General features: G+C 35.9%; 1 protein-coding gene across 1 annotated transcript in view; it reads right to left on the reverse strand.

The window, feature by feature from the left end:
- LOC107655406 (uncharacterized) overlaps nt 1-16966 on the reverse strand; it is a 78383-nt gene that overhangs the window by 15611 nt on the left and 45806 nt on the right. Inside the window, exons 45-59 of the mRNA XM_016442888.1 lie at nt 16211-16381; nt 15841-16011; nt 15491-15664; nt 14972-15145; nt 10940-11113; nt 10594-10764; nt 10327-10497; nt 10003-10176; nt 9418-9591; nt 8778-8948; nt 8136-8280; nt 6408-6436; nt 2181-2354; nt 1824-1997; nt 1285-1455 (exon numbers count right to left, since the gene is read on the reverse strand). Of these exons, the coding sequence (XP_016298374.1) occupies nt 1285-1455; nt 1824-1997; nt 2181-2354; nt 6408-6436; nt 8136-8280; nt 8778-8948; nt 9418-9591; nt 10003-10176; nt 10327-10497; nt 10594-10764; nt 10940-11113; nt 14972-15145; nt 15491-15664; nt 15841-16011; nt 16211-16381 (2418 nt within the window). The remainder of the gene's footprint in view (nt 1-1284; nt 1456-1823; nt 1998-2180; nt 2355-6407; nt 6437-8135; nt 8281-8777; nt 8949-9417; nt 9592-10002; nt 10177-10326; nt 10498-10593; nt 10765-10939; nt 11114-14971; nt 15146-15490; nt 15665-15840; nt 16012-16210; nt 16382-16966) is intronic.

Genomic DNA, 16966 nt, shown 5'->3' on the forward strand with positions numbered 1-16966 from the left:
CCCCCAAAAAAAAATAAAATAAAAATAATGCATGCCCCCTCACTTTGTGCACTCTGGCGCCGACCCTGATAGAGGCATTTACATTTTGACAGCCTAAAAACAGACTTCAGTCACATGAGTGACTGTAAATAATTAATTAACGAAATGTACCGTATCCTAACTGCGTGAGCTTAAACAGATTTGTCATCATTATTTTTTTACTAAAAAGAAATCTGGGGGACCCCCCTACGTCTATTTTTTATTTTTTTTAAAATCTGTGCTTCTCAACCTTTCTGTGTCTATGCGCTGCTTCACCATACAGATTTAAATTTGCACAGCTAAATACAACAGGCTGGGTGCTGATTAAAATTTCTGAAATAAATATTTCTGCAAAACGTGTTAGGTTGCACAGAAGAAAGGCTGATCTAGGACCTGCCCCGTACAGCAGCAGAGGACTATTATTTTGTTTAAGGAACTGAGGATGACGTCACGGGCTCAGATTTGGCTGACCAATTGGCGGAAAGGGGCGTGTCATGACCGCCCACAAGGGGGAAACTAATTTTGAAGTCGTTTATCCGTTTTCTACCCGTGAAAAAAAAAAAAATTCGGGCCAAAATCTTGTTTTTTCGTTTTTTTTTAATAAATGAAGAAAAAACGAAAAAACGACTGTTTTCTCATTTCTGCTTATTTCATTTCAAATTGAAAAACAAACTATCAAAACGTACACGGGCCTGTCATTCCTCCACATCACCACCAGAGTGCTCCATCACCACTCTGATTGTTTCCAATCGGATTGCATTTCCCAGAAACCCCTGCCTAGGAACCAATTACAGACTTCTTACATTGTCAGTCAGGAGGACTATAAATGCTGCACTCTTTCCTTCATTCGGGGCTGAGTATTGAATGTTTGTAGCCACTTTTCCTAGTGTTTCCTTATTTCCCATGTTTCCTAGTTTCCCTGCTTCCTTGCCTTCGTGTTTCTGATTGTTTTGCTGCCTGCCCTGACCATTGCCTGTTTTGTGGATTACTCTTTTGCCTTGCCTCTGCCATTGTTGTTCGCTAGTGTTTTGACCCTGATTGTTTCGACTACGCTCTGAAATAAAGCCTTGTATTTGGATCCTCAACTTTGTTGTCACGCTCCCCTCGTTACATAAATACTTGATCCTGCAAATTTTGATCTTCTTTATATTATGTGATTAATAAGCAATGGATCAATACATGACACGCAACTGTTCACTGATGTAAGCATGGTTGCAGCTTATTTTAAAAGTACAATTTTAATAAATACTTAAAGGTTTTAATCACCTGATGGTCAATTTACAGCATTTATCCTGTAGTAATTGTTTGAGCTCCTTTACTCCTGATTGTCCAGGATAATTTCCTGTGAGATCCAGCTCTATCAGGTGTGAAGGGTTTGATCTCAGAGCTGAAGCCAGAGCTTTATAACCTTCTTCAGTGATACTGCAGTCTGAAAGTCTAAAAAAAATATATATATATATTCTTTTTGGAGACATATATTATCATATCACTAACGGGATTTATGAACGGCTTCTGACAACCTAAATAGACAAATTATGAACAAATTATTGCCATAAAGTGCAAAATATGTATGCCAATATAATATTTTTATTTTAATATTGGCAAAAATCCCAGTAATGAAATTCCATCATTAATAAATGCTGTCCTCATGTACTTTCAAAAAAGAATATGAGCCTCAGTCATACTCTAAATTAGATAAAAGTACAACTAAAATTGTGGCCTTCATTTTTACAGTTAAGCTAATTAAATAAACATTTATAAATGTATATAAACATACAGAAAAGTACATAAATGAAAATACATACTTCAGTTTCTCAAATTTGCATTGAGGATTTTTCAACAGGAGACAGATCTTCTCCATTCCTAGGCATCCTAGTTTATTTGCACTCAGATCCAGCTCTATCAGGTTTGAAGGATTTGAATTAAACGCTGAAATTAGAGCAGCACAACCTTCTTCTGTAATACTGTTATTCTTCAACCTGGAGAGAAAGAAACAAAGACATGAAACTAATAAAGTAACAGAAGGATACATTTATGTCATAGGTCAATTAATCTCAGTCCTTAAATATTTTATAGAACAACAATAACAGTGTTTCATTAGACTGCAAAAATGTAACATCAACAATTTTTGTAAAGCATTATTAACCATGTGGAATACTCACATCAGTGTGTTGAGTTTACAGTGTTTATCATGCAGTAGAGCAGCGATCTGATTCACTTGTGTGTCTCCTAGTTCACGTTTACTCAGTTTCAGTTCTCTCAGGAGTAATGAGTTTTTAATGTGAAGAACTTCATTCAGATATTTACAGGCTTCATCTGCAGCAGGACCCAAAAACCTGCAGAAAAGAAGATGAAGCAGTATTCAATTAAATTCCTAAATAAACGATCGAATGAAAAAAGCCTATGATTCTGCATGTGAAATGCATTTTATATTCGTGAAATAATATTTATATAAATTATTTGCATGCATGTAATTCATTTTGTATTATCTCATCACATTTCACCTCAGTGTCTTCAGTTGATATTCTGGATCCTGTAGTAAAGGACTGAGCTCCTTCACTCCTGATTGTCCAGGATCATTTCCTCTGAGATCCAGCTCTATCAGGTGTGAAGGGTTTGATCTCAGAGCTGAAGCCAGAGCTTTATAACCTTCTTCACTGATACTGCAGCCTGAAAGTCTAGAAGAATACAAAAAGAAACAAGTAGTTTTAAAACAGTAGTAATTACTCCTTTGCTAAAAAGATTTCAATATGAGGATTGTGTCATTAGGATATTTATATTTCCCAGCACCCCAAAAGTGTTTTTAATTAAAGAAATTAATGTGAGTGTCTTTTTTTTTTAGCAATGTAAGTGACGTTACTGAAAAAGGTTCTTCATGACACGCATCCACCTAATTAATAATTACAAGCCCGCCTACTGGAGACTTATTTACCCGCAATCATTACACAGCTCTCTGTAAAACTTGATTCTGATTGTTCAGTTGCAACATTCCAAGGTGTGTTATTCCCTGATAACAACAGTCATCATTAGCAATGCCAAATAACATACCACTCATCCGGGGATTTAAGGCTGGTGCTTCTTTCAAATCTCTCATATTACACCACTGTGGTCTCTAGTTTCATTCAATCACAATTGCTATCATCTTGCGCCTCAGTTATCAACTGTATTTACTGTCAAATGAACCCCGAGGACTTCAGTATTAATAGTAGGTCTGCGGTAATTGTTGAAGTGTTTGTCTTGTTACTAGAACAACTGCTTTGTACACTGTAATGGATTTCAGATAATTAACATGTAAGTGTTTAAAACGCTGCCTTCTCAAATTACATGTCCTCATCTTTATTTATGTGGTGAAAAGCTGTGTAAATAGTGATACGACTGTACGTTACACCTTAAATGTACGTCTTATCTGAACTTCATCTAGGCTCAAAGCTGTTTTAGGACTTTAATCAATAAATCAATAATTTATTTCTGATATAACAACCAGCTGGATGTACATTATTCCTTATTTGCTGTATAGAGTGTTAATTTTAGACTTAATTTACAGGCCAGATATGAGCTTCAAACTGATTCATGTTTAGATTAACCAAATCCTAACCTTAGTATCTGCAGTGAACACTGTACATTTCTCATTAGACTGGAGATTTCAGTCACTCCAGTGTTTCCGAGTTTATTCCCACTCAGATCCAGCTCTTTCAGGTTTGAAGGGTTTGAATTGAATGCTGATACCAGAACAGCACAACTTTCTTCAGTAATACAGATGGAATTAAACCTGGACAAGAGAAAAAAAAATTATAAACGTCATATAATATAAAAATTATAACATCAGTTTTGTAGTAGTTGGCCTGTTTTACACATGGACTAAATTACTTACTTTAGCTTTTTCAGTCTACACTGTTCATTCTTAAACAGAGTCGAGAAGATCTTCATTCCTGAGTTTCTGAGTTTAGTCCCACTCAGATTCAGTTCTGTCAGATTTGAAGGGTTTGAATTTAAAGCTGCAGTCAGAACACGACAATCTTCTTCTGTGATATCGCTGTTATTCAGACTGCATTGAAAGAAAAATATTTACTCGATGATGACATTACAAAAGCAGCCATTGATTATTCAGTAAGCACTCTCCAGTAAAAGATACATAAAACACACCCAGCAGCAAGTTCACAAGTATTAAAAGGTGTCATCATAATGATAAAACTTACATCAGTGTGTTGAGTTTACAGTGTTTGTCCTGCAGTAGAGCAGAGATCTGATTCACTCGCAGTTTACATTCACTCAGATTCAGCTCTCTCAGGAGTAACGGGCTTTTACCCACAATTCCAGTCACATACTGACAGGCTTCATCTGCAGCAGAACCCAACAACCTGCAGTAGAAAAAAACAAAACAAAACAGTAGTTTCATCTACTACACATACTCAGGTCCATGTGATGCTTGTGGTGTATTTTTCATCCACAGATTCAGTTCTGTCAGATTTGAAGGGTTTGAATTTAAAGCTGCAGTCAGAACACGACAATCTTCTTCTGTGATATCGCTGTTATTCAGACTGCATTGAAAGAAAAATATTTACTCGATGATGACATTACAAAAGCATCCATTGATTATTCAGTAAGCACTCTCCAGTAAAAGATACATAAAACACACCCAGCAGCAAGTTCACAAGTATTAAAAGGTGTCATCATAATGATAAAACTTACATCAGTGTGTTGAGTTTACAGTGTTTGTCCTGCAGTAGAGCAGAGATCTGATTCACTCGCAGTTTACATTCACTCAGATTCAGCTCTCTCAGGAGTAACGGGCTTTTACCCACAATTCCAGTCACATACTGACAGGCTTCATCTGCAGCAGAACCCAACAACCTGCAGTAGAAAAAAACAAAACAAAACAGTAGTTTCATCTACTACACATACTCAGGTCCATGTGATGCTTGTGGTGTATTTTTCATCCATATTTTAATTTATTCAGTATACAAATTCTGTTGTTCAGCACATTTTTTTCACAAAAAATAATGCCATGTTTTGTTGTAAATTATATATTTTTGATTACATTTTAAAAGATTGATTAAATTGCTAAAGTTTTATTCATTTTATTAAACACCCTTTTTAAATACATTTTTGATATTAAATCATAAAATACGGAATACATAAAAAAAGGGAAAACAGAATTTGATTGGAGCCCTAAATTAGAAAGTATCTTACTTTGTGGAGTTGACCCTTTAAAAAACAACAACAACAACAACAACAAAAAGCTATATTTACATTTATTCTCACGGTCTAACAAACATGTGTAATACATTTCCTTCCTCATTAATAGAATGAACCGGTGCTGGCAAAATAACTTGGAATGAGCAAATTTTCAAAGATTATTAAAATACCTTCATTAAAATACCTTCAAAGTGATATATGACTTGTTGGAATCTGACAAAAAATGACTGAGCTACAGCCGTTTGAAGGTGACGGAGTCAGCAGATCTGATTTTGAGAAAAATCGAGTTAAAGATTCCAAAGCAAAATCACCTAGCAACGATGCAAATTTTCCTCCAGTTCTTTTCTTAATAATAATTACTATATTATTAATCACAATAAAGCTATTATTTATTTTATCTTTGTAATTAAAAATAAGAACAAAGATGCAAATAAACAGTAGTTTAATCAAGAGCAGCGAGAGATTCCGTCTTTTCTTTTAATGTATGATTAACATTGATATAGATCTATATTAAGACTTACTGTAAAGCATGGATCTAATATAATGTTACACATCAGATTTTCCCCTAACCATTAACTAAACTTTCATGTAAGACATAATGTTTGCGTGAATCTCGCCAAGACATATTTCGCAATCATGTACTTTATAGGGAGATCACACGCTCTGGGAGAGGTGCTTTGCAAATGTCAGTCAGCGCGATCGTTTTGTTTTCATCAGCATGGGTTTGAAAATCATATTTCACTGGTTTGGACTCGTGTCATCGAGAATTCGATATGAATATTCACAAAGCTGGAATGCTGGGCTTTGCAACAATAGACATACAACTTGTGAGAAGCAGCAGCGGTCATCCAGAAGCGAGCAGAGAAAAAGGTACTCCTCTCAGAAAACATACAAATAAGGATCATTTTAGATGTTTCAAATGTGAAAATGTTTCAAATGTCAAATTCAGATGTGTTCAAATTAAACCAAAACTGACATTTTTCAATTCTTTTGCCTGTAGCTCAAAATAAGACTGTGCGCATTCCGACTCATTTTGCCAGCACGGGTCACAAATATTGTCATAAATATTGATATTGAATAATATGGGAAAAAATATTACCCAGCCCTATTCATTAGACTGAATTAGTAAAATAATTTTTCTATGAAAAATAGGCTGCACATCATTTATTTTGCATTATTTCATCATGTCTCACCTCAGTGTCTTCAGTTGATAGTTTGGATCCTGTAGTAAATGATTGAGCTCCTTCACTCCTGATTGTCCAGGATCATTTCCTGTGAGATCCAGCTCTATCAGGTGTGAAGGGTTTGATCTCAGAGCTGAAGCCAGAGCTTTATAACCTTCTTCAGTGATACTGCAGTCTGAAAGTCTATAGAAAAAAAGAGAAAAACATATTTCATCTGACAGAAACTGTTTACTGCAGTAATTTAACATTGGAAAAAGGGCATATTGTCATTAAAATAAAAAAATGGTTCATTTTTACTGACCTGAATTTCTCCAGTGTGCAGTTTGTATTTTCTAATCCGTTCTGGAGTTTCTTCACTCCTGAATCCTGCAGATTATTGTTGCTCATGTCAAGTTCTTTCAGACTGGAGTTTGATCTCAGGACTGTAGCAAGAGCTGAACAGCTTTCCTCTGTTAGACCACACTTACGCAGACTAAAATGATGAACACGAGAAGAATAATTTATGAACACAAAGTACTTGATGTCAATATTCAGTGATTACTGAGAATTATTGTGTTTTGGTCACTTGATGTCTTTAACATAAAATCTACAATAATAAATGAACACAATACTCACATCAGTGTGTTGAGTTTACAGTGTTTATCCTGCAGTAGAGCAGCGATCTGATTCACTCGTGTGTCTTCTAGTTCACGTTCACTCAGATTCAGCTCTCTCAGGAGTAACGGGTTTTTAATGTGAAGAACTTCAGTCAGATATTTACAGGCTTCTTCTGCATCAGGACTTTGCAACAACCTGGATATAATAGAAGTACATTGATATTACCTGCCATATAGTGATTTATGTTCGCAATGTTGTGAAAGGAACTTCAGTCATTCCAAAGCGTTTACAATGTGTTTTTGACAGTTTCTTTTTTCAGCTAAAATGACACTTAAATGACACTTAAAATGACACGCACCATATGACTAGTAAGTCAAATCTCAAATAACTGCCCTGATGACTTGTGTTCTACCCGCCTAAATGATAGAAGTACTTGTGCTGTCCAATCTATAAAGACGGCATATGGCCTATAGTCTTTTTTTGCATTTATGCAATATACTGGAGCCAATCCTGTGAAGGGAGTGCAGAATATTCCACTGCGTTCCTGGACATGTAGTTTATGTAGCTGTAATTTATAGGCGGGGATTATGCTAATTGTGAATGAGCGTGCACGAGCGCCCTATTTATGAATGATTGGAATTCATTAACATACACACGTTTAACTATCAAATCTGATGTTTACAAACGATTTGTGAATCCGCAGGAGAGTTTTCAGGAATATGTGTTCTCAAATCATGAGCTCTTTAAATGTTTCCTGTTTTATGTGAAAATTACTCAGAATTTACTCATATATTTACGCAATTTTCATGAATGAGGCCCATTATTAGTGTACACCAGGAAACATCATAAAATAATTTAAAAAATGCAGTCCATGACCCTTTTAACGAATTTGATTTAAAGGTTAGAACTGTGCATGTTAATTCTCAAGGTTATCACACTCCAGAATAGCAGCACATCTACTGAGCCATAATGTCTATTTGTCCTGTATCTTCTACCAAAACTAAACAGAGTTGACAGTTATCTTTTGATGCAACAAATTGTGCAGCTTATTACTAAAACAACTTTTATGAATATTTAGCCTGCAATTCATTTATTTTGTCTTGTTTGATCACATCTCACCTCAGTGTCTTGAGTTGGATCCTGTAGTAAATCATTGAGCTGCTTCACTCCTGATGGTCCAGGATCATTTCCTGTGAGATCCAGCTCTATCAGGTGTGAAGGGTTTGATCTCAGAGCTGAAGCTAGGGCTTTATAACCTTCTTCAGTGATACTGCAGTCTGAAAGTCTACAGAAAATAAAAACTAGATTTTTATTTCACATTGTGAAGTTAATTCAATACTGCACAATAGTCTAATCACCAAAATATGACAAATCACATTAGAGCTTTACATACAGGTAAGCCACTTCTGGTTTCATTATGTGTGGATTGATTAATGAATTATAATTTAATAATGGTCAGAAAGAGTCTGTGATTGTTTCATATATGTAGTTTGAGTTTGTGTTAAATTTGACTCTAAATGTAGGAAAGCGTAACTGTAAAGCAGTGTTATTATAGTTATTATATAGTTTTATAGTGTTTATAGTGTTTTTGTGTATCTAGAAACAGAAAATATGGTTTAATATGGATAGTTGCTTCATGGTAAATAGTCTCAAATGCGTTCTGGATGGCATTTACACTTGTACATTTTATTATCAGAAACCTCTTCAATCAGTGAAAATGCATTAAGTCGTCAAGTGTAAACAGGCTTCAGGTCAGTGTAGCTGCTGGTGAAATGTACTCACTTGAGTATCTTCAGCTCACACACAGGATTCTTCAGTCCCTCACAGATCTCTTTGACTCCTGAGTCCAGCAGACGGCTGTTGTTCAGGTTCATCTCTTTCAGGATGGTTTTGGAGGAGAGAACAGTAGCTAGAACTGAACAGCTTTTCTCTGTCAGTTTACAATTATTCAACCTAAACACAAAAACAGCATTATTTATTATTCAGCACATATTCAACAAACAACAAATCGTCTCGGTTACGTATGGTAACCCTTGTTCCCTGAAGGAGGGAACGGAGACGTCACGTCGGATGACTGACGAATTGGGATCTCGCTTAGAGAGACCAATAGGTCACTTAGAACCTCCGCCAAAGTGCCAAAGGGTGCCCCGTCTCTGAGTGAGTAGATCCTTCCTCAGAGGAATTGGCCAAGGAGGGGTTGTCGCGAGGAGCATTAGTTCCGGGAACCAGGTCCGGGTAGGCCAATAGGGTGCCACCAACAGGACCTGCTCCTCGTCCCCCAATTCGTCGGTCATCCGACGTGACGTCGGGAGTGACCGACTGAAAGGGAACAACAGTTCTTCATATCTGCTCACACATGTGACTGACAGTCTTTATAATGAATAAAAAGAGAGGTTAAAATGTATAAATGATGTTGACTCACTTCATTTTCTCCACTTTGCTATGAGAGTCCATCAAAAGAGCAGAGAGCTTCTCTCCATCCAGATCTCCTAATTTATCTTCACTCAGATCCAGTTCTGTCAGTAATAATGGACTTTTACCCAAAACATTAGTGAGATACTCACACGCTTCCTGTGCAGCTGAACTTTTCAAAAACCTACAGGAAGAAGAAAGTAATTTAGATTCAATAATCTAGTTATATTTTTATGGTATTTGAGGCTCCGATCTTCTTTATGGGTCCAGTGTATTATTAAAGTTATTGTCATGAAAACTGTCTCCAATTTCATTGTGAAAATATCTATTATACAAATAAGGAAGAAAATAATCAGAAAACAATAATTTGCAAAAATTATTTATATAATAATTTATGTTTTTTTTTACATTATATTTCTTTAACAAACCCCATGAAATTCAGTCTTGTAACTGGTGAACTGTTTTGAATTGCAATTCTATAAATTTCTCTTCCAGCTAATTTATCACCAGCTAGTTTATCCCCTCTGCCAGCTATTTTTATACAGCTGAAATCACACCTATGTCTTATTTTTAGATATTTAAAGACAAGTAGGACCTGATTATCTTTAATGTAAAGCGTCCATCCAGTATTAAATCACTGAGCTGCTTCACTCCTGATGGTCCAGGATCATTTCCTGTGAGATCCAGCTCTATCAGGTGTGAAGGGTTTGATCTCAGAGCTGAAGCCAGAGCTTTATAACCTTCTTCACTGATACTGCAGTCTGAAAGTCTAGAACAGGAATGAAAATGTAAAAATGTATCTGATTAATCAGTTACTCCACAAATGTTCTGAACAAAATTAATCCATACAAAACAGATGGCTAAATATGGATGCAAACAACAGGCCCAGAGACCTTTAATATGTTACACATCAATTCACCTGAGATTCTCTAGTTTACAGTTCTCTTTCAGTGCATTAGAGAGAAGCCTCACTCCTGAATCTTGCGGATTATTATTGCTCAGATCAAGAGCCTTCAAACTGCTGGAGTCTGAACTGAGAACTGAGCTTAGAGCTGAACAGCTTTCCTCATTTAGATCACAGTTACTGAGCCTGAAAATAATACAAAAATACAATAACGTCATCAAATATGTCATATTCCTGTGATTGCTGTTGTGTTGAGTGTAACTGATGGTGAAATGTACTCACTTGAGTATCTCCAGCTCACACACAGGATTCTTCAGTCCCTCACAGATCTCTTTGACTCCTGAGTCCAGCAGACGACTGTTGTTCAGGTTCATCTCTTTCAGGATGGTTTTGGAGGAGAGAACAGTAGCTAGAACTGAACAGCTTTTCTCTGTCAGCTCACAATTATTCAGCCTGAACACAGAAAAACAGCCTTTTTTATTTATGTTTTTGTACTTCAGCAAAATGTACTTTAAAAAATATTTAACACTCATCAGATCAACTGGTCTTCATGTCAGCTTACGCACATAACTGACAGTCATTAGTAGTAATTAATAAGAGAAGATATAATGTATAAATATTCACTCACTTAATTTTCTCCAGTTTGCTATGAGAGTCTATCAAAAGAGCAGAGAGCTTCTCCCAATCAAGGTCTCCTAATTTAGCTTCACTCAGATCCAGTTCTGTCAGAAGTAATGGACTTGTACCCAGTACTTTAGTGAGATGATCACATGCTTCCTGTGCAGCAGGACTTTTCAGAAACCTACAGGAAGTAGAAGAGAATTTTAGATTAGATAATTTTACAATTGTATGCCTTTTGCAGCTCTCATCCTTCTTACAGGCCCAGCTCAGCAAACAGAACATTTCCACTTAGTGTAAGGTTAGTTTATCAGAGCAAGGTTTACAGTTCTATTTCCTAGGTTTTCTGATAAGCTCAGTCTACAAAAACATACAAATTTACATTAAATATTTTTGTTATTTAAAAATAAAATAGTTGTTTTCCCTCACTGCCTTCAACTGATAATGTACATGCAAATGCTTTTGATTCACACACACCAGTTTTATGAAACTGATAGCACTTACAGTGTATATATATATAAAAGGTGTACCTAATAAAGTGGCCAGTGAGTGTATGGTTTAAGGAAATAAACAATTTGTAATGTGTGTGTGGTACAAGTGTTGGTAACTGATCTGCAAGGCTGTTAATACAATGCGTTTATGGTTACATAAAAAATATATGTACCTACCAATGCAGGGCCGGCCCAAGCCTTTATGGGGGCCCTAAGCAGAATTTTATTTGGGGGCCTCTCGGTGCCGCCAATACTAGTGATTATTGTCAATGCTTGATTATTCGCACACTATAAATCTAACACACCCATTATCAATTTTATTTGTTGTAGCTGTGTTGCTTACATCATACCAATGTTTTTACCCTTCTACGATTTTTAATTGTACAATTAGCAAACCCACAAAAGTGATCAGGTGTTCATTTGCACTTTAACATTCAAAGTCTTACAGTACTAAGTGGCATACTTAATGTGGTGTACTGAAAAGAAGGTAAATAAACCAGCAGACAATGCATTTACAGAACAGAATGTTATTTTAACAACATAAATTATTATATACAGCAGCAAACCATCTGTACATAAAAAACAACAGCTCTTAATCTATAACTAGCTAATTGGGGCATAATGATAATGGAATATAATAGTAAAGACCCCAAAGGTAGGCTAAGGTAAATAATGTTAAGCTGTTATCAGTACCAAGTTTATGAAACAATTTGTTTTATTAAAAAAATATATGCCCAGGAAAGTTATTTTTACACAGAAGACAAAATGTTTTATCTAAAATGAGCAACTGCAAGTAAAATGTTATATTATAATATATCAGGGTTGCCAACATTGGTTGCCTGACTGGAGTGAGATACATGAATATATAACACACACACACACACACACACACACACACACACACACACACACAATGCACTGCCCTTTACCCACTGTTTGTCTATAGTGTAAATTTTTTTAAACACTTAAAATATTTTAAAGCCTATATTATTTTTTAACTGTATAGTTGTGCAGTACAATTCATTTTAAAGATTCACTTTTCATTCATGAAGATGAAAAAAATTGCCAAAAATATGTCTCCAGGTAGAAAACAAAGACTTTTAACATGAAAATGACATGAAATTACGATTATAACCAGTAGATTGCAGCAGAGGATCACTCATCAGCTCAGTTGCCATTTCCACTCCCTAGTTTTTGTCACATCTTGCTTTTGGATCTATTATAAAATGACTATTATACCAACATTTTGTACGTTTACTGTACTAAAGTATGAATAAATAAGTTAATTATCGATGGTAGAATAATTAAATAATAATGCATTAAATTGTTTATCTTTAACTGTAGAAGCTGCTATATATTCAGCCAACACAGACTTGTCTCTGCTGTAGTTTTTTTACTCTGAATTTACTCTGCATCACTTAATGCACAGCTCTATTTTGACATCGGCTTGTCAGATAGTTCATTCCGTCCATTGCTACAGTATTTATCATTGTCAATCTTAGCAATGACTCGCGGAACAATTTAGCTGATTCACTTATAATGCTTTACACTCACGTTTGTCATTCCTTAAACAGTATAGGCCAGGGGTCGGCAAGTAAGTTTGGCATTGGGCCAAAAAACAATTTCGCCACTAGATGGCGGACCAGAACATAGTCAAAGGATAATTTAAGAAATTAATTGATGAAAAATGCAACTAGAATTGCCTGTGACAGACTGTTACAGTCTCTTTTGTAACTGGTAGTGCAAGCCTGAGAGTGCACGTCTGAGAGTGCAAGCCTGAGAGTGCAAACTTTTTTCCTACCGCATGGCAAGCTAACATGGTTGTCAGCATTAAAAGGTATAATTGCTGCTTTTTGCAGTGCAAATTTAGTTTGAGATGAAAATAACAGTATGTTTTTGTCAGTTATTTTACCTACAGAGCGATGCATTTCTTACAGATTTCTGCTCATTTGAAATCGGATACAGATGAAGTAGCACTGTAAGATTACATTTGTTTGAATGCATTATTGAGAGAGCGATTGCGTGTGAATAAGTGTTGTAATACTTGTTTAAATCATGCTTTCAGCTGAAAATATTCAGTATCTAGAAGGAACAAACAAATTCCTTGAGAACTATAACTTCCCGCTCATGTCCATTGCAGTCATCATAGCCTTAGGCTATCACATTCTTTCTGATTTGAGTGATCCATCTGTATCAAGGTAGCTAAATATGTTTAACATGAGAATCCTTGCTAAATATGCAGTTATATTACGGGCCGTTGACATGATTGTACTCGTGATGGAGCGGTGATGGAGCGGTGATGAAGCGGTGCTGGAGCGCTCTTGGAGCGAGAGAAAACCACGACGCCAGTTTTGGCCCACGGGCCGCCTTTTGCCGACCACTGGTATAGGCTATGTCAGCGGTTCTCAATTCCAGTCCTCGCGTACCCCCGCTCTGCACATTTTGTATGTTTCTCTTATTGCTTCAGACATTTGTTATATTTGACTGTAAGTGCCCTGCGAAGTGGACATTACCAGATATTCCTCCATGATTCCAGTTTGAAGGGAGCGTATATGTTCCATACAAAGGGCATTTAAGTGTGCGAGACGTGAATTTAAATTGTATTTATTTACAGAGGTATATTATGTCCCACTTCATGCTTCTCTAGTAAGTTTCGTTTGTGTGTGAAGACGCTGCAGGCAGGCATTAAATCTGTAAATGAATATTGCAAATCTGTAAATAAGTGAAGTAAACTTCAACGGATTTTCCCTGCTCAGGGAGTAGGGAGCAATGGACACTGTGTAGGGACCATGTCAATCGGAACACAGTTCATGCACGGAGCTCACTTCTAACGAAATGATGATCTGAATCAGGTGTGTTAACAAAGAGAGACATGCAAAACATGCAGAGCGGGGGTACGCAAGGACTGGAATTGAGAACCGCTGGGCTATGTGAACAAACAAAACTTTTCTTCATATTTTAAATGGATTATGTGAGAAACCTTTTTTCTTGTTATAATGGGAAGATCTAGGAGTGCGTAGAACTCCGTAAACTTGTGAAAACAATTAGTTCAGAGTGGAATCTGACTAACCTACAGTAAACACCTCTGATCAGATTTGATCATGATGCATCGCTATGGAAATAATACATACATATCGATTATTTAATTATTTAATATAGCATTTTTTGTATAATTACCCTTGTCCATTAACACAATACATCATCAAAATAAAAAATAAAAATCAAGCTGTCATTTCATGTAATCTTGGGGGCCCCCTGGTGGCCACGAAGGCCCTAAGCAGCCGCTTAGTCAAGTCAAGTCAAGTTTATTTGTACAGCGCTTTTCACGATACAAATCATTGCAAAGCAATTTTACAGCAAATTAAGTCTGCTTATGCCTTGGGCCGGCTCTGTACCAATGTTAATATTGCATGTTATATGCAATGTTTGATTTAAAGATGATTAATTAAACACTAGATCAAAACAAGATATAGCTGACTGATTATTGATGTTACATTAAAGCGTCATTGAAGAGTAGTTACTAATGAAAGTATTTAAAGTTTTTAAATTACCTGATGGTCTTTAATTTATAGTGCTTATCTTGTAGTAAATCATTGAGCTGCTTCACTCCTGATTGTCCAGGATCATTTCCTGTGAGATCCAGCTCTATCAGGTGTGAAGGGTTTGATCTCAGAGCTGAAGCTAGAGCTTTATAACCTTCTTCAGTGATACTGCAGTCTGAAAGTCTAATAAAAAGAAGAAGACGTTGTTGTTAATAGTAGTTGTTATTCTTAACTCAGTTAAGTTCATTTGTTTATTCTTTGTTAGAACACAGATCATCATACTAGTACCATGCTTTATAAATAACATCTGACAAACTACTTGGAACAGCATAATCTAATTCTCATTTACTTAATAACTTACATTCAGTTACAGTATATATTACTATACATAGAGATACAAGTACTGAAATGGAAATTTGTATTTTCAATTTTTTCAATTTTCAGTAGTCTTATTTTTTCAGTTAACAATCAAATAGACATTTACAAATATATATTAACATGCAAAAATGTAGATTTGAATATACACACTTCAGTTTTCCCATTTTGCATTGTACATTTTTCAACAGATGACAGATCTTCTCTATTCCTGAGTTCTGAAGTTTATTTCCACTCAGATCCAGCTCTATCAGGTTTGAAGGATTTGAATTTAACGCTGAAGTCAGAGCAACACAACCTTCTGCTGAAATACTGTTATTATTCAACCTGCAGAAAAAGAAAACAAAGACAGGAAAGATTCTTCAGTTTATCTTAAAACATTTCTTATTGAACAACAATGATCATTTTAATCCAAAAAAGATACTGAAAATATAACATCAAAATAATGTTACGTGTGGAAGATATTTTACATATAAAAGTATAAAATAATACGAAATACTCACATCAGTGTGTTGAGTTTGCAGTGTTTATCCTGCAGTAGAGCAGCGATCTGATTCACTCGTGTGTCTCCTAGTTCATGTTCACTCAGATTCAGCTCTCTCAGGAGTAACGGGTTTTTACCCACAATTCCAGTCACATACTGACAGGCTTCATCTGCAGCAGGACCCAAAAACCTACAGAGGAGAAGATGAAGTAGGATTCAATTAAATTACCTAACCATTTAAGATGTAATGGAAAGAATAGTAAATATTGTTAAAAACCCATTTTTTAAATCTTGAAATCACTAACTTTGGTGCAACAATGACATTTTCTTACTAAAACAAGATTTTTTTTATCTTATATATGATCAATTTTGTATTAATCACATCTCACCTCAGTTTTAGTTTACAGTTTGGATCCTGTAGTAAATCATTGAGCTGCTTCACTCCTGATTGTCCAGGATCATTTCCTGTGAGATCCAGCTCTATCAGGTGTGAAGGGTTTGATCTCAGAGCTGAAGCCAGAGCTTTATAACCTTCTTCACTGATACTGCAGTCGGAAAGTCTAGAAAATAAATACATAATAAACATGAAAAACTACATTTGTTATCCACATAAGTCTATAAATACATTATAAATACATTTTTCCTCTTTGGATAACAGGTAAACCAGTGTTTGGTGTAATGGGTTAATATTAATCAGTAACCCATCAGTAATTTTATCACTCTTGTGATAAACAGGAAAGTGTGTCCAGCTGAATTCAATTTGAGTTTTGTTAGACGAATATAAAAAGCTTAGTATACCGCGGCAACGGTCGCAGCAGCCTTCGTGTGAAGACCGAAGAGTGTAAAGACCATTGACTCTACCGTTCGACTCCACCGAGCAGGGACACCGGCAAGGCACATAAGTATCGCTTTTAAATCATTCACTTTCCTACTACTTGTTTCCCTTCTGTTTTCAGTTTTTATAACCAATTCTTACTATGTGTTTCCAGATCCCTACTATCACTACCACTCGCAAACCATGCATCACACACTGTAGGCAGCGCAATCCTAACAACCTGCGCACTTTGCCTATGTCTACTAATACACTACTTTCTTTTTCTATTGGTCTCTGGAATTGCCAGTCTGCTGTAAACAAAGCAGATTTT

This window comes from Sinocyclocheilus anshuiensis, unplaced genomic scaffold, assembly GCF_001515605.1.
Source record: "Sinocyclocheilus anshuiensis isolate Anshui unplaced genomic scaffold, SAMN03320099.WGS_v1.1 scaffold3346, whole genome shotgun sequence".
NCBI lineage: Eukaryota > Metazoa > Chordata > Actinopteri > Cypriniformes > Cyprinidae > Sinocyclocheilus > Sinocyclocheilus anshuiensis.